This window comes from Cucurbita pepo, chromosome LG10 (assembly GCF_002806865.2).
Source record: "Cucurbita pepo subsp. pepo cultivar mu-cu-16 chromosome LG10, ASM280686v2, whole genome shotgun sequence".
Lineage (NCBI taxonomy): Eukaryota > Viridiplantae > Streptophyta > Magnoliopsida > Cucurbitales > Cucurbitaceae > Cucurbita > Cucurbita pepo.
In genome coordinates, this window is record NC_036647.1 from 3,620,437 (window position 1) to 3,639,100 (window position 18,664).

The following is an 18,664-nucleotide window of genomic DNA, read 5'->3' on the forward strand; positions in this document are numbered from 1 at the left end:
GGATTTGATTACGATCTGATTCAGCTATAAATTGGCCTAAACTTCCCACAATTAGAAGCCCAAATATGCCTAATGCCTGCAGTGTTCATGCATAATCATGGATTCCAAAGTAACAGTCAAATTTGCCAGACGACAAAGCTTCTTCTACTGAAAGATACCATCTTTATTCCACCGGCGGACTGTAGTTTTTTCAGTTGTCTTTATATTGCTTTTTCTAGCGGTTGATAAGAAGACAAACTCTTAGCTTCTGATAAAGCCAACTGCTCGAGCATCTCTCCATCCATTTATGCCAGAAAGTAGCCAACGCTGTTCCACTCCCATTGGTAGAAACAGAAGAACAGAAAATGAAGCTTTGGGGTTTGGCTCCCTTATTGGCCCTTTTCATTCATGGTGTTGCAGGAGATGGCTTTGTCAAAACTGGAGGAATTCGTTTTCTGTTGAATGGCAGTCCTTATTATGCAAACGGCTTCAATGCTTACTGGCTGATGTACGTCGCCTCTGATCCATCTCAGAGGTCGAAAGTCTCCGCTGCGTTTCGCGAGGCGTCGAGCCATGGCCTTACGGTTGCAAGAACTTGGGCTTTCAGTGATGGTGGATATAGACCTCTTCAATACTCTCCTGGCAATTACAATGAACAAATGTTTCAGGTATCTTTCAGGATTCAGACAAATGTTGCTGTGTTCTATCTTTCTTGTTTTTGCTTCATTCAACCTTTTCTTTTACAGGGAATGGACTTTGTTATAGCTGAGGCCAGAAGATTTGGAATCAAGCTGATATTGAGCTTAGTTAACAACTATGAAAATTTTGGAGGGAAAAAGCAGTATGTAAATTGGGCAAGAAGTAACGGGCAGTTCCTGAATTCTGATGATGATTTCTTCAGAAACCCAGTTGTGAAGGGATTCTACAAGAATCATATCAGGGTAAGTTAAATTATCATAGAAAAAAGGAGCAAAGGAGATTTGGGACCCCGAAGATGTCTGACAATTTCATGTTTTTCAGACCGTTCTGAACAGATACAACAGCTTCACAAGAATTCATTACAAGGATGATCCGACAATAATGGCATGGGAGCTTATGAATGAGCCTAGATGCATATCAGACCCATCTGGAAGGACAATCCAGGTGAGTTCTAGCATTCGCTTTCATGGATCTGAGACATAGCTGTTGCATTTATTGTATGTGAAAAAGGGTTCATTGAAGCTTACACTGTTGGTTTAAATATAGGCTTGGATCATGGAAATGGCTTCCTTTGTGAAGTCAATTGATAGAAACCACTTGCTAGAAGCTGGTTTAGAAGGGTTCTACGGACACTCATCACCTCAGCGAATGAGCGTCAACCCAGGTTCTTCTAACATTGGTACAGATTTCATAGCCAACAACAGAGTCCCTGGCATAGATTTTGCCACTCTTCATTCCTATCCTGATCAATGGCTATCAAGCTCAAATGAGCAATACCAGCTTTCATTCCTAAACAATTGGATTTCAGCCCACATACAAGATGCAGAGAATATTCTACACAAGCCAATTCTCCTCGCAGAATTTGGAAAATCATGGAAGGTTCCAGGTTTCAGCACAAACGGAAGGGACCTTCTATTCAACACAGTATACTATAAAATATATTCATCGGCGAGAAGGGGTGGCGCCGCTGCCGGAGGCCTCTTCTGGCAGCTACTGACGGAAGGAATGGATTCTTTTCGCGACGGATACGAAATAGTCCTGAGCCAAAACCTTTCAACAGCAAACTTGATTACTCAACAATCTCGCAGACTCTATCAAATCAGAAGGATTTTCGCTAGAATGAGAAACATCGAGAAGTGGAAGAGGGCAAGGGCCGCAAGGGGTAAACGAATCGGAAATTGAAAAAATTAAACGCTTACCTGCAAAATGGAGAATCTGGGTTCGTGTTCTAATGGAGGATGGAGGGATTTCGGGCAATGGTTTCTGTCTTTGAGATGAATCGTCTTTCGTCCAGGAGGAAAGCTGAAACTTTTTTGTGGTTTTTGATCTGGGGTTTGGATGTTTTTATAGATATGAACTACATAGATCATAAGAAATAACAGAGTTCGAGATGAAGTTGGTTGTCAATTTTATATACAGTGTGTTTGCTGGTTTGTGATTTTGTTTGGAGTGTTGTAACTTATTTGAATATCTAATAGAGTTTCTACTATGAATCCTTGAATGATATAATACTCGATTATGCATTATCTTGTTGTTTAGTTTCAAATTAAGCATAGGTAACATATGAACTTTAAAGATTATACTTGATTAAAAAATTATGCTCATTGCTTTAATGGAAGTGAGAGGAAGGAGAAGAGGGAAAAAGAAAAAAGAAAAAAAAGAAAAAAAAGAAAAAAAAAAAAAGAAATCTGTTGACTCTTGTTAAAATTGGGAAAGAATATTTTAAATATGAGATACTTGGACAATTTTTTAGGTCATCGGTAAAGAAACCAACCAGATCACCGACCGCCCATGCACCGGAGAATATTTTGAGAAATTGGTTGGGAGCTTTTTTTTATGGGTAATTTGAATGCCCCTTCAAATTTGTTCAGCAAAATAACTCAATCTATTGAAATTACTGTTTCCAATCTTACTTGATCAACTTTTGATGCAGGCACTGTGATTCGGCTCCAGTTCTTGGTGCCTGGAAAGTGTCCACAATGTTCATGGCCCTTCTCAGACATCATGATCTTATTCCGTCGGCCTCACATTTGGAGAAATTTTACAGTTTTGGCACTCGCCGGAACGGAGACGAAGGATTATCCTCATCATCTAAATACAAAATTGGAACCTTCAATCGTGAACACACATTTCGCGAATCAGGTAGATTTGGTCGAAGTTAACAGCGAGTTGAAAAAATTAGTGAGAACCAGTCAGTTGAAAGATGCACGCGACATGTTTGATAAAATGCCTCAAAGGGATGGGGTTTCGTGGACTAATATTATTTCTGGGTATGTCAATGCCTCAGACTCCTCTGAAGCCTTGCTTTTGTTCTCTAAGATGCGGCTTCAGTCTGAGCTCCGAATTGATCCCTTTGTGCTTAGTCTTGGTTTTAAGGCTTGTGGGCTCGGTTTGAATTGTTCTTATGGTACAAATTTGCATGGGTTTTCAATCAAAACAGGTCTAGTCAACTCTGTTTTCGTGGGTAGCGCTCTTCTCGACATGTATATGAAAATTGGAGAAGTTGGGAGAAGTTGTGAAGTGTTCGATGAAATGCCAACAAGAAATACTGTGACTTGGACGGCAGTTATAACTGGGCTTGTTCGTGCTGGGTATAACGAGAAAGGGCTGGCTTACTTTTCTGAAATGGGGAGGTCGAAGGTGGAATATGACTCGTATGCATATGCTATAGCATTGAAGGCCAGTGCTGATTCAGGTGCACTGAATCATGGAAGAGCAATTCATACACAGACATTGAAGAAAGGATTCGATGAGAGCTCCTTCGTGGCCAATTCGATGGCTACCATGTATAACAAATGTGGTAAGCTAGATTATGGTTTGTATATGCTTGGAAAGATGAGGGCTCCCGATGTCGTTTCGTGGACGACAATTGTAACGACCTACGTTCAAATGGGTAAGGAGGAATGCGGGATTCAAGCATTTAGAAGAATGAAGGACAGCAATGTGATTCCAAATGAATATACATTTGCTGCTGTTATCTCTGGTTGTGCCAATCTTGCACGGTTGAAGTGGGGGGAACAGCTACATGCTCATGTTTTACGTGTGGGGTTTCTGAATGCGTTGTCAGTTGCTAATTCTATCATGACCATGTACTCAAAATGTGGGGAGTTAGCTTCAGTTTCAAAGGTATTTTGTTCCATGAATTTTAAAGATGTCATTACTTGGAGCACTATAATTGCTGCATATTCTCAAGTAGGCTATGGCAAAGAAGCTTTTGAGTATCTATCACAGATGAGAAGCGAAGGACCGAAACCAAATGAGTTTGCCCTGGCTAGCGTTCTTAGTGTATGTGGAAGTATGGCGATTCTCGAGCAGGGGAAGCAATTACATGCTCATGTTTTGTCTGTTGGGTTAGAACAAACAGCCATGGTATGTAGTGCTCTCATTATTATGTACGCAAAATGTGGGAGCATCACGGAAGCTTCTAAAATATTTATGGATTCATTGAAAGATGATATTATTTCATGGACAGCTATGATCAGTGGGTATGCGGAACATGGACATAGCCAAGAAGCCATTGAATTGTTTGAAAGTATCCAAAAGGTTGGTTTGAGACCAGACTCGGTGACCTTCATTGGCGTTCTTACTGCATGTAGCCATGCAGGAATGGTTGACCTTGGCTTCCACTACTTCAACTCAATGAGTAAAGATTATCACATCACTCCTTCAAAAGAACACTATGGATGCATGATCGATCTTCTTTGTCGAGCAGGGCGATTAAACGACGCAGAGAGCTTGATCAGAAGCATGCCATTTCAACGGGACGATGTAGTCTGGTCTACTTTGCTGAGGGCATGTAGAATACATGGCGATGTTGATTGTGGACAACGTGCTGCTGCGGAAGTTCTAAAGTTAAACCCAAATTGTGCTGGGACTCACATAACCTTAGCAAACATTTTTGCGGCCAAAGGAAAGTGGAAGGAAGCAGCAAATATAAGAATGATAATGAAATCAAAGGGAGTGGTTAAGGAGCCAGGATGGTCTTCGATAAAGCTCAAGGATAGCGTTTTCGCGTTCGTTGCTGGAGATCGTTCTCTGCCACAAGGAGAAGACATATACAGAATGCTGGAGGAGTTGGCTTCAGGAATGGAAATCTATATTCTTGAATTGAACCATTTAGTTACTGATATGGAAGAATAGCAGAAGATTATATTAAGTAGAATAGAACAAGTGAAAGTTTGAGGCTTGGAAGAGATTTGTATTCTTCAAAGATCTTTCATAAATGTACAAATGCCTTTTGAGGCCTTTTTTTATTTCCTATAAGCCATTGAATGATTCAATCAAATCTACATCCTATCTGCCTTCATGAACACAATTCCCATCATCTAAAGGCGAGATCAGCAGTTGTTCACCTGTACATGTGACTACACCGATTTTTCATCCTTGAACCAATTGTTTAAGACATAGATAACAAAGCCTACGCAGAACCCAGAAGCTCCGACGGCCACAACAATTTGAACCCACAAATTTGCTGAAAAAGCTTCACTAACCACAGCCTTCCAGAACAAATACCATAAAATGGCGAAGGAACCACCCAAAACAGAGCCTACCAAAACCTGGCTGATAGTATGGAGTTTCTGTGAGACTCGTAGCCATGACTGTCAAATACAGGAGAGGAAGAAAATAAGACTTCCAATCTTTTAACCATTATCTTCAGCCAGGTCCAATTAAAAAGAGAAGATATGAGAATATACTTACAAAATATGAACCAAATATGAAGGAAAGTCCACAGACAGACAATGATATTGCATTAACACCCAGCCATTCCACCGCTGCACAACATCAGAAGTAGTGTTCAAAATGATGTTTTCATACATAAATTTTGGATTACAAGTTTTAGAGAATGGATGAGACTCTGAAAAAACAATTTTCTGAAATCCACTTGTTGGAGAGGAGAACAAAACATTATTTATAAGGGTGTGAAATCCTCTATCAAACAGACCCGTTTTAAAACCTTAAGGAGACAAGAAAGAAAAAGCCCAAAAAGGACAATATTTGCTAGGGGTAGGCTTGGACTATTACCAAGGGTATCAGAGCCAAACACCGGATGGTGCGCCAGCGAGGATGTTGGGACCCCAAAGGGGGTGGATTGTGAGATCCCACATCGGTTGGAGGGTTGGAGAGGAGAACGAAGCATTCCTCATAAGGGTGTGGAAACCTCTCCCTAATAGACTCGTTTTAAAACATTGAGAGAAAGTCCAAATAAGACAATATTTGTTAGCGGTGGGTTTGGGCTGTTACAACTCTTCCACCTTTAACTCGATAAAGATCAGATTTTAATGAATAAAAGGAGAAGAATAGGAATATGGTCTTGGGGTCCCAAACAACATGTTATTCTGAACCTGAAGGAAGTAACGAAAGTGAGGATGCTATACTGATAAGGGATTGGTATATGAAATTACACTTCAAAGTCTTGGGTTCTAAATTTGAAAACTTCATGCCTTACAGCATAGGTTGTCTCTCATGGTTGGCCAAGAATGAGCGAAGTTTTCTTGGAGATTAATGGTGTGTGCCATGAGCATAACTGCGGAAGTTTTAATAGAAGCAAACATTATATTCACTCAATTACCGGACAGAGCGGCGAATATGACAATGAAGAATATGGATTGTGCATGAGAAGAGGGCATTCCAGGATCAGGTCTCAATGTGGCAATAGGCCGCTCTTGGTTTAGTATCCTTTTCAGTACAATAGAAAGTATAGCATTAATGACAGATCCCATGGCAGTCCACAAAGCTTCGGCATCATGCCTCAAAAGAATTATGGCAGCAAAGAGGGCAGCAACAAGCCACTTGCTCTGGAAACAAACAACAATGTTACTAAACAATACAGATAAGTCCCAAACTAACAAAATCATGCGGGTTTGGAAAGATCGTAACAGAGATATGGAGGGGTGTATTAAGCATACAATTTACAACTAACCAACAAAATCGCCCAAGTTTTTGTTCAAGCATCAACTTTAAAATGATTCGAGGCAATAAATTGGTGTCGAGACAGTGGTTAAAAAGGCTACGATGCAGCAGACGAAAGCAAGAAATGAAGAAAAAACTAGCAAAATTGACCAACCAGCTTATTGAGTAAGGCCTCCAGCCCACCAGCCGCAATCTCAGGATGAAATTCAGAAGACCCATCAAAGAACGACTCTGTCTCTAAGCTTCCAAAGCCCTCATCTCCATTGGCACACCTAATAGAAGAAGTTCTAGTCAATTCAGCCATACCACAACAACCCCAAACTCCGTTCTTCCGAATTAAAGCTTCCTTCGAGACAAACCCACGAACGAAAACAAGATTCAATGGAGGGATTTCAAGAGACGATGTGGGTTTAAAGGAATGAAGCTTCAAAATTCTCTCGGTAGAGAAAGTTTTGAAAGAAGGGTGAAAATTCGAGGCGATTGACGGCGGCATTTGGGTCGAAGCCCAAGAGGGTGTCAAAGGCATTCTAATAAGGCAACAAAGAATAGTGGGGAAATCAAGGGTTATAGATTCCATAAACGCTCAATTTTTTTTTGGTTAAAGAGGATGAGAGGAAGCATCCAGGGCCGCCACAGCTTCTTGGGCGATGTCTCATTGTGTGGCTGGTTGCTAAACAAGCAGTCAAAGAAACAAATTTTTAATAGCCACTCGGCGGCAAAGCATTCACCAAATTCATGGAATTCAAGTTGGCATCAAATTGTCTTAAATAGTTGACGAAAAGCTGAAGAACATCGACTGGCTCTGTCAGTTTCTATAAAACGCTACAGACCACAGTTTTATTAATTGAATATATTTGGGGAACTAAAAATAGAACATATTTTAAAAGATGCTATTATGCATTTATATCACAGCATTAAGGGATTTTTTGGGATTAAATTACCAATTTTATTAAAACTTAAAACAGTACAAACAATTTTAATAACAAAAAATGTACAAGAAAATTATCGACCGTTTAAATTTAGTATATCAATCAAATGGTTTAGAATAATAATATACAAATATAAAGCTAAAATTTTCTATGGGCCGAAGAACTATTTTGAGCCCAATGGGCTTTCACGAATGGTACAAAGCCCGAATTCAGTCACTGTAGGCCCATTAAGAAACTTGGAAGGCCCAGTTAGTGTGCTCTCATTCTCACGGAGAAAGTAAAACATGTAATAAATCAGATGCTTTTCTTTTTTTAAATATTAGACCCTTTTTGATTTGTTAAAGAAGGGAAAAGAAAAGAGAGTGAACAGTGAAAGCTTCTCCGGCAACGGCTTCCAATATATTCCGTTCAACTTTCCTCCTCCGGTGAGAAATATAAAGCTTCTTTATTTCACATTCAAATATAAAGCTCCTCAAAAGAAACTTCTCGTTTTATTCCCTCAACCAACCAAGCTTCCTCTGAACTTATCACGGCCGTGGAAATGACACCCACCAAACGAATCCCTGTTTTGCTTCCGGACAGAGCTTTTTCCCCAGAAAAGAAAGAAACCCATATGAGAAATCCTGCTCATTAACTATTTGAAGAAAGTTCAAGCAATAAAGGGAAGAAAAGGGAATAAAGGCATTTTTTTTCCCCTGCTTTAAACCATGCTTTCGTTGAACCCCATTTCACACTTTTCTCTTCGCAATGAAAACAGAGGAAGTTGAAGCAATGGGACTCTCCGATCATCTCCGAACCTTACTGAAGTTTCTTCGGTTTACAGAGGTTTCCGCGGCGATGGCATTTCTCGTTTGGACGTTTAGCCGCCTCCCTTTGATTCTCAGAGTTTCAAGCGATTACATTTCTCAAATCTCCGGTTATTTTACAAGTCCTGTTTTCGGTTTCATGCTCTGTAACACCATTATCATCGCTCTAATTGCCAAGCCCCACCGCTTCTCCGGCGGAAAATTCACCGGTGACAATGTTGAAACGGAGCTCGTAAACGAACTTGTAAAAGACGGGGCTCTTACGTCTCTGTCTTTGCCTGGGAGTGAGCCAAATGGGCGGCTCTGCTCTGACCTAGAGCTTGAGGAGATCGCGTACGAGGATAAAGAGGTAATTTCAGAGGTGAGGTCAACAACGGCGGCGGCCTTCACTGAAGAAATAGAGGATTTCAGTTCGGGATCGGAGAAATTGAAGTTAGCATGGAGCGAATTCGGTGGAGGAGTGTTCGGGCGAGCAGAGGTAGAGGCGGAGGCGATTTGGGGAGGAGGGGTTTTGCCGGAAAGTGTACGGAACGGGGAGGAGCTAAGCAATAAGGAGTTTGAGCGAAGGATCGACGCGTTCATTGCACGAGAGTTGAAGTTTCGCTGGGAAGAATCCGGCGCCGTCGTCCTCCCAAGTGGAAGTTGCCTCCGAGGTTAATTTCAGTTTGAATATAATGAATATAAAAGTAAATAAAATAAATATGTTCATTTACACTTCACGTTGAAATCAACGTGAAATAGCCTGAATTTCTCACTAAAATAAAATTTTAAAATTCCAAAAATATTTCCACAACATCAACTCAACTAAGAACACCCATTAATTTGAATTCTAAACATTTTGATTGTAAATAATTTCATATAACACAAGATAAGAACAACTATTAATTTAAATTCTAAAATATATGGTTGTTAATAATTTCATAAACATAGGATAGCTTTCTAGAGTACAGAATTATTGAATACGTTTGAATGCAACATGGCCTCAACTACACATTTCCATTTGCATATAGTATGGAAACAACTAAATAACCCACCATTCCATTGCACCACATCATATTATCATTATTTTTTTTAATCATTTTATATTCTAATGAGAGAAACAGTGAGATTGATGAACTCAATCTTTTTGTTGGACATCTCATCCTTAACTATTTTTCTGTACCTATCAAATAGTTGTTCCATAATGGGTTCTCCAAAGTGAGGGATCATAAGTGGTTCCATCACAGATCTAATGCACTTTGCAATGTTATAACTGCTATCAACACCCACATCCACACTTGTTGCATCAATATTGTAGAAGTTCCAATCAATTCTGGACACTTCAAGACGATTCATCATGAAGCTTCCTTCCTTTTGGATTTCATCTTTTATTTCTTGTGGAGTTGGCATGAAGTTGGGTATGTTGAATCTATCCATTTTCTCCTCTTCCACCATTCCCTGTAATTCCAAATCATATCATTAATAAATGAGTCAAAATAAAAAATGCAAACTTTAACCAATGTTTATATATATTCACCTCTGCAACCATTTTCTTGAGAGCTAAATTCAAGAGTTGATAAGCGTAACAATAAGTTTTGTCTGTTCTTCCTAACAGTGTAAGAGCCATTCCTCCACCTCCTACCACTTCTTCTCCCCGACACTTCAAAAACACTGAAAAATCCTTTTCAAATTGCCTACGAAACGCTTCAATCACATTCTCCCCACTTGTAGCGTCTATGAATATGTTCCCTTTGTTTTCCATCTCCATCCCTTCAGGAACCTTTCAATTTCATACTTAATAATTTTTTTATTTTATTTTTTATTTATAGAGAATTTAAGATTTTGAAAATCACCTGGGAGAGCCAATGGAGACCGTAAGAAGAATGAACAAAATGCAAACTTTTGTTAGGAAAGAGCCTGCCATAAAACGAACCCGGCACGCCATTGAAGAAACATGGCCCAAAATCACCTCCAATTTGGGCCTTCAAATTGTCCAACAAACCTGGCAAGGATCTAAAGATGGCATTGAAATCGTTTGCAGGGAGATCGTTGAAGAAGATTTGATAGCGGAGTGATTGGTTAGGGAGGTTTTGATAAAAGTGGTGAAGCTGTTTGATTAAATTGGAGACGATCTGTTAAGGATATTTAGTAATAAATTATAGTTTACCATATACATTATATTCGATATTTTATTATAAGGCAAATATCTAATATTTGCCTTATTACTATAGGTATCTTTCCATTTATTGTTATTTCCATTTATTAGTATTTCCATATCCTTGTAATTTATTTGATTATAAATAAGATAACTTTCACACCATTTAGGTGTGGTGGATTAATCAAACATTCACACGATCATAAGAGTGTTAGGCCCCGAAGCACACCCCAAATCTGCGATGTTGAAAGTGGTTGGAAGGTTGTGAGTGCACAAGTCTTGAATGGCTTCCTTTATGATAGGCCATGCAGTGGATATTGCCTTATGCTAATCAAATCACAATAATAAATAAAAAAAAGTTTAATGCAAAAGCAGTATTGATTTTNGAGTTGATAAGCGTAACAATAAGTTTTGTCTGTTCTTCCTAACAGTGTAAGAGCCATTCCTCCACCTCCTACCACTTCTTCTCCCCGACACTTCAAAAACACTGAAAAATCCTTTTCAAATTGCCTACGAAACGCTTCAATCACATTCTCCCCACTTGTAGCGTCTATGAATATGTTCCCTTTGTTTTCCATCTCCATCCCTTCAGGAACCTTTCAATTTCATACTTAATAATTTTTTTATTTTATTTTTTATTTATAGAGAATTTAAGATTTTGAAAATCACCTGGGAGAGCCAATGGAGACCGTAAGAAGAATGAACAAAATGCAAACTTTTGTTAGGAAAGAGCCTGCCATAAAACGAACCCGGCACGCCATTGAAGAAACATGGCCCAAAATCACCTCCAATTTGGGCCTTCAAATTGTCCAACAAACCTGGCAAGGATCTAAAGATGGCATTGAAATCGTTTGCAGGGAGATCGTTGAAGAAGATTTGATAGCGGAGTGATTGGTTAGNAAAAAAAAAAAAAAAAAAAAGAATACCTGAAGTAAGGAGTTTTTGGCATAGCTATGGACCCCAACTCCTGAATTCATATGGAGTATTTTCTTAACTTCCATTTCTGTTTGTGCTTCTCAAGCTGTGGGAGAGACGCTTTATTTATAATTCCCTTCGCCTACCCACCACATACATATTTACATGTTTTCTATAGTTACAATCACAGATTAAATCTGGATTTGGTTCAATTTTTTCCTATTTATTATGTTTTGAAAAAAAAAAAATTATTTTAAAATTTTTATTTTCTAATACAATATATTTTATAAGCAAAAAAATACTATATATATATATATATAAATAATATTTTACCATCATAATTTTTAAAATTCAAATATTAATATTATAATTTAACAATTAATTTTTTTTTACATATAATCGTCTCGAAATTAACCAATTTATTTTTTTTTTGTTCATCCATCATTCACAGTAATACTAAAAGTAAGAATGGTTGAAGAGAAAAATGTTTAAGTAAATATTTATTTTTAAGCATTGGTTTTGTTTAAAAGTAATAATGTTAATTTATCTAAGTTTTGGAGGTTTATGTTATAGTCTGATTTATTTAGATTTGAGAATATTTGTTGAAGAGGCTGTCCAATCATTTCATTTAAGAAATTCCTCAAAATTACAGACCATAAAAATAAAGTAGCTTTGGATGTATGGACATGGTTGCCCTCATCGTCCTCGTTGGCGATGCTTTTTTAACTTATTGTTTAGATTGAAGAATATGCCACTTAATTTAATTTGATTGATCTAATTAGATCTAAAAAAAAATGTTAGAAGAGAAAAAAAAAAAAAAAAAATTAAGCCTCATTTACTCATAAATTTGTTAAAGATGAGTGTTAAAAAAACTCCATAATTTGAAAAACTTATCAACCCGACCTAAATCAATCAGTATGATCAAGTTTTTCGTTTGCTTCTTTACTTATTTTGATCGTGAGTCATATTTTGATATCAGAATCAGGATGTCGAAACAAATGTCGTTAGTTTCATTCTCTTGCCAAAATCTATGCGGATACACTTGAAGAAGAATTTGATTCCGATGAGTTAGTGTTTTGGGTGTACTTACTTTTTCTTTATTTTGAAAGCTACATGTAAATGATCTACATACGTTGGATGGAGAGAGGAGTGAAATATTTAAGAGCTTAGACTTGAAGGGGACAATATCGTATCATTTTGAAAAGTCATAGTTTCTAATATGATATCAGAGTACTTTGTTTGAGGATTTCAAAGAAGGCAGGAGAAGTTGTTATTTTTATTTTTTATTTTTTCTAAAAAGAATGTTTATATAAATTTTTAATGGTTAAAAGTTAAANAAAAAAAAAAAAAAAAAACATGTTTTTTATGTCTCTCCTTTTGTTGCCAGCTCTTCTTTCTCTCTATCCTCCTTTTATCCTCTTCCTGGCTACATTCAAAGTAAGTGTGTTAATTTGAATCTGACATGTTTTCCAGTTTTGTTCCCAACTTTTACCAAATATATTCCTTTTATTCTACGTCTCTAGTATGCATTTTTACATTTTATGTTAATTTGACCATTTCACCAAAATTAATAAAAAATAAAATAAATATATGTATATATAATGGTATGGTAATAAAAATATATATTTTAAAATAAAAAATTTAAATTTAATTTTAGAAAAACTATTGAATCAACTTCATCTACAAATTTTTTATATATTTGAATTAAATTCAGCTCAAATAAATTTTGTTGGGTAAAAGAGACGAGAGGAGACTAGAGGACACTTATTTATATATATATAGATAGATTTCTTATTTGGTGATAAGATTCTTTACTAAATTTATGTTTTATGTGTAATAAATTACAACTACACATCATCTTTCTCTTGAATCTAACGAAAATAAATCAAAGGCAAAAATAGATAAAATTACTATAAACTTAATGAACTTGAAAAGTTAGGTAAAGTTATGAGAAATTTTTGATATTTGGTATAATGTTCAAGCACCGATCTAAAGCTTAGTTTGCGTAAACCAATTGGTATGATTTTAAAATAAAAGCTTTCTCCCTTATAAAAACGACTTGTTTGTCGTATAGAGATGGTAAGGTGACATTAAAGAAGGAAAGAAACAATTCAAACATCACACTGGAGATCTCTTCAAACAGCTCTAGATTATTAGTTCTTATCTATCAAAATATTTTAAGAAGACGATAGAGTCCTTTAACATTGTCGATTTAGGTAATTTTTTTTAATAACTCATTTCATATTAGGACGTTGTTATGTATTAGGTTATCCACCTTTGTTTTTCTTTTCTTATTCTTATTCTTATTATCATTTTAATTGAACTGCTTTTATTTTATGAAACACTAATTTTTTAAATAGGAGTAATTAAATGGTGAGATATCTAGGAAGTTTGGTCAATCCTAATTGCCCAATTAAATATGGATTGGATTGAGTTGAATTAGATTGGTTTCCAATTTGAAATGAGTTAGAATTTTCAAATTCAGTTTGGATTAATATTCAATCCAATAAATTCAGAAAACAATATTATAATCTAACCCTATCCTACTTTTGTGACACGTTTCCGGGTCTATAAGAGAATGGACCCGTTTAGCCAAAGATAAACAGCAACACATTGAGAGAGAGAGAACATGGAAGTAGCTGAAGTTCTTCACATGAATGGAGGAGTTGGAGATCTTAGCTATGCTACCAATTCCCGTCTTCAGGTCCCTATCTTTTTTCATAGTTACTCCTTCGAGTGAGCTTTTCCTCTTATTTAACATGTTTTTGTAACAGTCGAAGGTGATATCAATGACGATGCCAATTGCTGAGGAAGCCATTGTCAACCTCTACTGCTCCACTTTTCCAACCACTTTAACCATCGCGGATTTGGGCTGTTCTTCTGGACCCAACGCTTTGATGCCAGTGTCCCAACTCCTTGAGGCAGTCGAAAAGGCTCGTCGGAAGCTCCGCAAGGAACCAATCGAATATCAAGTTTTGTTAAACGACTTACCCGGAAATGACTTCAATACCATCTTCAAATCCCTGCCTAGCTTCCTTGAACGTTTGAAAATGAAGATTGGCGCTGATCTTGGGCCTTGTCTCGTTACTGGGGTGCCTGGGTGTGAATGTTTGATTAATCCACCACACCTAAATGGTGTGAAAGTTATCTTATTTATAATCAAATAAATTACAAGATATGGAAATAGTAATAAATGGAAATAACAATAAATGGAAAGATACCTATGGTAATAAGGCAAATATCTAATATTTGCCTTATAATAAAATATCAAATATAATATATACGGGAAAGTATAATTTATTACTAAATATCCTTAACACCCCACCGCAAGCTGAGCGTCGGATTTGAACGAACGTGAAGCTTGGATCTGAAAAATTCAAAGAGGTTGAGAAACACTTTTCGTGAAGATGTCAACAACCTGGTTCAGAGGAGGCGTAAAGAAACACTTTCTTGGCCATCGAAAATTGCAGAGGGATCGCCGCTCAGCGGCGATGCTGCCTTGGCTTCGACGAGAATATGTCTAACCCATAAACAGGGATTGTCGCTTAGCGACGATGCTACCTTGGCTCTGGTGAGAATATGTCTAACCCCAAGAAGTAGAAGGGGAAACCTAGAGCAAGGGACAAAGACAATGTTGAAGCCGGAAGAGTCGCCACATTGGGCGAAGGAGCCAATTTTGGCAAGAAGGGCAGCCGGAAGAGTCGCCACATTGGGGCGAAGGAGCCAATTTTGGCGAGAAGGGCGGCAGCAACTTGGTTGGCGAAGATGCCAGTGCCAAAGGTAAATCTCTGCAAAAGGTCGATAGGCTTATCGAGATTCTGTATATTTCCGAAGAGAAATGCTGATGAAGATCCTAAGATTAGGGTTTCTGTGAAGGATGAAGGATAAAGGGAAAATTGAGAAGAAAATGAAAGAGACTATATTTGGAAAAGGTGAGGTTGTATGTACAGAGTATGGTGAAGGATGATTTGGAGGTCAATAGGGTGGAGCCGAAGAGTAATTAATCAGCTCCGCCTGCGGTAGCCATGAAGACTGCTCCTGCGGTGTCAAAGCCAGCAGGGGTGGTGGAGAAGAACAGTAGAAGATTTCAAAAGCCATTGAAAAGAAAGAATCCGGGTTGCTAAACCAAAATGGCTCTGATACCATGTGAATGTTTGATTAATCCACCACACCTAAATGGTGTGAAAGTTATCTTATTTATAATCAAATAAATTACAAGGATATGGAAATAGTAATAAATGGAAATAACAATAAATGGAAAGATACCTATGGTAATAAGGCAAATATCTAATATTTGCCTTATAATAAAATATCAAATATAATATATACGGGAAAGTATAATTTATTACTAAATATCCTTAACACTGGGTCTTTCTATGGCAGGCTTTTCCCTTCCCATAGCGTCCACTTTATTCATTCTTCCTATAGCCTTCATTGGCTATCTAAGGTAAGGTAGTGCACATCTTACTTAACCACTCACTTTGTTCGTAAATTTTTTGGTAAATTTTTGGTTAGGTTCCTGAAGGGTTGGAGGAGAATAAAAGAAACATTTTTATGGCTGAGACGAGCCCAGAGAGTGTGCTGAGAGCTTATTATGACCAATTCCAAAAGGACTTCTCCTTGTTTCTCAAGTGTCGTGCACAAGAATTGGTGGGTGGGGGTTGCATGATTTTTACACTCCCGGGAAGGAAAAGCCAAAACCCAGCTAGTAGGGAGTGTTCTTCCACTTGGGAGCTTTTGGCTGTGGCGCTTAACGACATGGTCTCCACGGTAACCATCACTGGTTAAGAATCACGACCCCTCCATAATGATATGATATTGTCCACTTTGAACTTAACCTCTTATGGCTTTACTTTTGACTTGTTCAAAAGGTCGACCCTATTGTCTACTTTGAGCCTAAGCTCTTATGGCTTTACTTTTGGTTTCTTCAAAAGGTCGACCCTCCATAATCGTATGATATTGTCTACTTTGAGCTTAAGCTCTTATGACTTTACTTTTGGCTTCTTCAAAAGGTCGACCCTCCACAATGGTATGATATTGTTCCCTTTGAGTATAAGTTTTAGTGGCTTCCTCCAAAGGTCTCTTACTAATAGAGATTTATTTCTTACTTGTAAATCCATGATCAACTAACGATCCTCAACAATTCTCTCATCGAACAAAGTACACCATAGAGTTTCCCCTAAGGCCTATGTAGCCCTCGAAGAGCCTCCCCTTGATCAAAGCTTGACTCCTTCTCTAGAGCCCTCAAATTAAGTACACCCTTTGTTCAACACTTGGAGAGTCTCAACTTCTTTGTTTGACAGTTTGAAAATTCTTTTCGCATAGCTAAGTTAAGAATATTACTTTTCTTTCGACTTCCGGAAAGGCTTCATATTCATAACAATGAAGATGTATTCCTTACTTATAAACTCATCATCAACTCCTTAATTAGCTGACGTGAGACTCCTCTTCTAGCAATTCTCAACATAATTTATCCGTCTTAAGCGTTATAACTTGGCATAAAAAAAAAAAAATTAAAAAAAAAATAATAATGACAGGGAAAGATAGAAGTGGAGAAATTGGAGAGCTTCAACATACCCAAATACAAGCCTACACCAACAGAAATAGAGATTGAGGTTGCAAAAGAAGGATCCTTTGTGGTGGATGGCATTAGGGTTTGGGACGTTTCCAGCAATCAATTCAGCAACAACGCATTAGACGGTTTCAAGAGTAGCAGCGACAACGTAGCAAAGGGCATAAGGGCTATAGCTGAACCAATTCTTGCAAGCCATTTTGGAGACCAAATTATGGATGAATTGTTCATCAAATACGGTGAGATCATAGCAGACCGTAAGGCAAAAGAGAAACCTAGTCTTGTCAATGTCACTGTTTCCCTCACTAAACCAAAGTGACACGACAAAAAAAACCCATCTACTTAATAAAATATTGTTGTATGTAATTCTGTACCAAAACTATGAACGAAGCTTGTGACAAAACGTGTTGTGTTTTTATAGGACATTGAATCTTGTAAGCCACATTTACATGCTTGGATTTTTGTCGTTGCAGACACTGACAGCCTCTCTCATCCTCATTCCACCGCTTAAAATGTTGCACGGTTGAATATAAGAGTGTGAGATCTCACATTGGTTGGAGAGGAGAACGAAACATTTCTTACCTCTCCTTAGTAGACGCGTTTTAAAACTGCGAGGTTTACGACTATATATATAACAAGGCAAAGCAAATAATACCTTCTAGCGGTGGGCTTGGACGATTACAAATGGTATAAGAGCACGAAACATTCTTCATTAACATATGCGTTTTAAAAACTTAGAGAGAAAGCTTACTCTTTTAACTTTCTTTCCTTTTAATACTATTAGTAGCTTAATAAAGGGAGAGAACTGTAATCTCTTTAATCTTTATGAGAGAACTNCTTTTTTTTTTTTTTTTTTTTTTTTTTTTTTTTTTTTTTTTTTACATTTTAGAAGTCATATTCAAAGCCAACTCTTAATAAATTATAACTAAATTTCACTAATATTTTTTAAATGGATTAAATTCTAAATTAAGTCCATATTTTTATTAAATTTCAATTTTGTGTTACCAAATTCCCGAATTTGAAAAATCTATTAATTAGGTCTCTCGGCAAAAAAAGAAAAAAAAAAAGAAAAAAAAAAAGGAAAATTCTTAGAAATGAACCCGGGAAAAACATGTGAAAATTAGAAGTTAGGACAAATTAATTAGTCCAAAGAGATCGTCAACTTTTTTTTTTTCTTTGTTTTTTTGTTATGATTTCCTTGATGTTCAAAGAAAATTCTTTGATCAAGTATTGGTGCAACTTCCGCTGACTTTAGAGTAATGAAATGGGTGAAGTCAAATTCTCCAGGACCGTCGGATTAATAATCCCAGTTGATCGAAGAGGGTGAGCTAATTCTATATAATTCGACCAACAACCCATGACTCTATCACTTCTCCTCCCATGGCGATGACCAAAACCATTCTGAAACTTGACATTGCATGCCACAAATGCAAGACCAAAGTCCTCAAAGCTGTTACTGCCATAGAAGGTATCTCCTCCTTCTTCTTCTGGATATTGGATTGTTTTTTGGTTTGTAAATAACTTTTGGTGCAGGGGTGGACAAGATTGAGATGGACGAAGCCAAGGGGACCTTGGCCGTGACGGGCACGGCGGATCCCTACGACATAGTTACACGTACCCGGAAGGCCATTTCTTGCGCTGGCAAGATTGCTGATATAGACACCATTGGACCGCCACCCAAGCCCAACCCACCGCCCAAGCCCACCCCCCCACCCTCATG

The 18,664-nt window shown here is 37.5% G+C and overlaps 7 protein-coding genes across 10 annotated transcripts in view; 5 read left to right on the forward strand and 2 right to left on the reverse strand.

Moving 5' to 3' along the window:
* The first annotated feature begins 318 nt into the window (after positions 1-318).
* On the forward strand, positions 319-2,201 carry LOC111803930 (mannan endo-1,4-beta-mannosidase 7-like). Of its 2 annotated transcripts, XM_023688549.1 has the most exons (4): positions 319-647; positions 726-920; positions 1,000-1,122; positions 1,225-2,201. In XM_023688549.1, the coding sequence occupies exons 1-4, from the start codon at positions 345-347 to the stop codon at positions 1,858-1,860; spliced, it is 1,257 nt and encodes a 418-aa protein (XP_023544317.1). In that variant the 5' UTR covers positions 319-344; the 3' UTR covers positions 1,861-2,201. The 2 variants fall into 2 exon arrangements, with proteins under 2 accessions (XP_023544317.1, XP_023544316.1); XM_023688548.1 differs by having other exon boundaries at positions 319-920.
* A 153-nt stretch (positions 2,202-2,354) lies between these two features.
* LOC111803927 (putative pentatricopeptide repeat-containing protein At3g47840) lies at positions 2,355-4,931 on the forward strand. 2 transcript variants are annotated; one of them, XM_023688545.1, is made up of 2 exons: positions 2,355-2,518; positions 2,612-4,931. In XM_023688545.1, exons 1-2 carry the CDS (start codon positions 2,515-2,517, stop codon positions 4,816-4,818), a joined length of 2,211 nt encoding a protein of 736 aa, XP_023544313.1. In that variant the 5' UTR covers positions 2,355-2,514; the 3' UTR covers positions 4,819-4,931. The 2 variants fall into 2 exon arrangements, with proteins under 2 accessions (XP_023544313.1, XP_023544314.1); XM_023688546.1 differs by having other exon boundaries at positions 2,355-2,497.
* On the reverse strand, positions 4,852-7,301 carry LOC111803931 (lipid phosphate phosphatase epsilon 1, chloroplastic-like). The gene is made up of 4 exons (XM_023688550.1): positions 6,743-7,301; positions 6,248-6,473; positions 5,377-5,450; positions 4,852-5,276 (listed from the first exon to the last, which is right to left on the reverse strand). Exons 1-4 carry the CDS (start codon positions 7,163-7,165, stop codon positions 5,043-5,045), a joined length of 957 nt encoding a protein of 318 aa, XP_023544318.1. The 5' UTR covers positions 7,166-7,301; the 3' UTR covers positions 4,852-5,042.
* A 963-nt stretch (positions 7,302-8,264) lies between these two features.
* LOC111803706 lies at positions 8,265-8,981 on the forward strand. The gene has a single exon (XM_023688230.1). The coding sequence runs from the start codon at positions 8,265-8,267 to the stop codon at positions 8,979-8,981; it is 717 nt and encodes a 238-aa protein (XP_023543998.1).
* A 386-nt stretch (positions 8,982-9,367) lies between these two features.
* Positions 9,368-11,491, reverse strand: LOC111804188 (salicylate carboxymethyltransferase-like). Its single transcript, XM_023688906.1, has 5 exons — positions 11,384-11,491; positions 10,659-10,784; positions 10,156-10,434; positions 9,840-10,082; positions 9,368-9,760 (listed from the first exon to the last, which is right to left on the reverse strand). The coding sequence occupies exons 1-5, from the start codon at positions 11,456-11,458 to the stop codon at positions 9,404-9,406; spliced, it is 1,080 nt and encodes a 359-aa protein (XP_023544674.1). The 5' UTR covers positions 11,459-11,491; the 3' UTR covers positions 9,368-9,403.
* Positions 11,492-13,982: 2,491 nt separating this feature from the next.
* LOC111803234 (salicylate carboxymethyltransferase-like) lies at positions 13,983-17,386 on the forward strand. 2 transcript variants are annotated; one of them, XM_023687551.1, is made up of 5 exons: positions 13,983-14,076; positions 14,147-14,472; positions 15,741-15,819; positions 15,888-16,142; positions 16,910-17,386. In XM_023687551.1, the coding sequence occupies exons 1-5, from the start codon at positions 14,002-14,004 to the stop codon at positions 17,261-17,263; spliced, it is 1,089 nt and encodes a 362-aa protein (XP_023543319.1). In that variant the 5' UTR covers positions 13,983-14,001; the 3' UTR covers positions 17,264-17,386. The 2 variants fall into 2 exon arrangements, with proteins under 2 accessions (XP_023543319.1, XP_023543318.1); XM_023687550.1 differs by having other exon boundaries at positions 15,888-16,139; positions 16,907-17,386.
* A 791-nt stretch (positions 17,387-18,177) lies between these two features.
* The window catches only part of LOC111803707 (heavy metal-associated isoprenylated plant protein 43-like), a 946-nt gene continuing 459 nt past the window's right edge, over positions 18,178-18,664 (forward strand). Inside the window, exons 1-2 of the mRNA XM_023688231.1 lie at positions 18,178-18,412; positions 18,478-18,643. Of these exons, the coding sequence (XP_023543999.1) occupies positions 18,325-18,412; positions 18,478-18,643 (254 nt within the window). The 5' untranslated portion in view covers positions 18,178-18,324. The remainder of the gene's footprint in view (positions 18,413-18,477; positions 18,644-18,664) is intronic.

What these genes read in the sequence shown, in the direction of transcription:
- LOC111803930 (XM_023688548.1), top strand. Translation starts at nt 345, where the DNA reads ATGAAGCTTTGGGGTTTGGCTCCCTTATTGGCCCTTTTCATTCATGGT. An exon ending in TCTACAAGAATCATATCAGG is followed by an intron (nt 921 to 999) that starts GTAAGTTAAATT and finishes CATGTTTTTCAG; the next exon opens with ACCGTTCTGAACAGATACAA. An exon ending in CATCTGGAAGGACAATCCAG is followed by an intron (nt 1,123 to 1,224) that starts GTGAGTTCTAGC and finishes GTTTAAATATAG; the next exon opens with GCTTGGATCATGGAAATGGC.
- LOC111803931 (XM_023688550.1), bottom strand. Translation starts at nt 7,165, where the DNA reads ATGGAATCTATAACCCTTGATTTCCCCACTATTCTTTGTTGCCTTATT. An exon ending in AGGCCTTACTCAATAAGCTG is followed by an intron (nt 6,474 to 6,742) that starts GTTGGTCAATTT and finishes GTTTGTTTCCAG; the next exon opens with AGCAAGTGGCTTGTTGCTGC. An exon ending in CATATTCGCCGCTCTGTCCG is followed by an intron (nt 5,451 to 6,247) that starts GTAATTGAGTGA and finishes GATGTTGTGCAG; the next exon opens with CGGTGGAATGGCTGGGTGTT.
- LOC111803706 (XM_023688230.1), top strand. Translation starts at nt 8,265, where the DNA reads ATGAAAACAGAGGAAGTTGAAGCAATGGGACTCTCCGATCATCTCCGA.
- LOC111804188 (XM_023688906.1), bottom strand. Translation starts at nt 11,458, where the DNA reads ATGGAAGTTAAGAAAATACTCCATATGAATTCAGGAGTTGGGGTCCAT. An exon ending in CCAAAAACTCCTTACTTCAG is followed by an intron (nt 10,785 to 11,383) that starts GTATTCTTTTTT and finishes TGATTTGATTAG; the next exon opens with CATAAGGCAATATCCACTGC. An exon ending in CGGGGCCTAACACTCTTATG is followed by an intron (nt 10,435 to 10,658) that starts ATCGTGTGAATG and finishes TATCCTTAACAG; the next exon opens with ATCGTCTCCAATTTAATCAA.
- LOC111803234 (XM_023687551.1), top strand. Translation starts at nt 14,002, where the DNA reads ATGGAAGTAGCTGAAGTTCTTCACATGAATGGAGGAGTTGGAGATCTT. An exon ending in GCCTTCATTGGCTATCTAAG is followed by an intron (nt 15,820 to 15,887) that starts GTAAGGTAGTGC and finishes ATTTTTGGTTAG; the next exon opens with GTTCCTGAAGGGTTGGAGGA. An exon ending in TTAACGACATGGTCTCCACG is followed by an intron (nt 16,143 to 16,909) that starts GTAACCATCACT and finishes TAATAATGACAG; the next exon opens with GGAAAGATAGAAGTGGAGAA.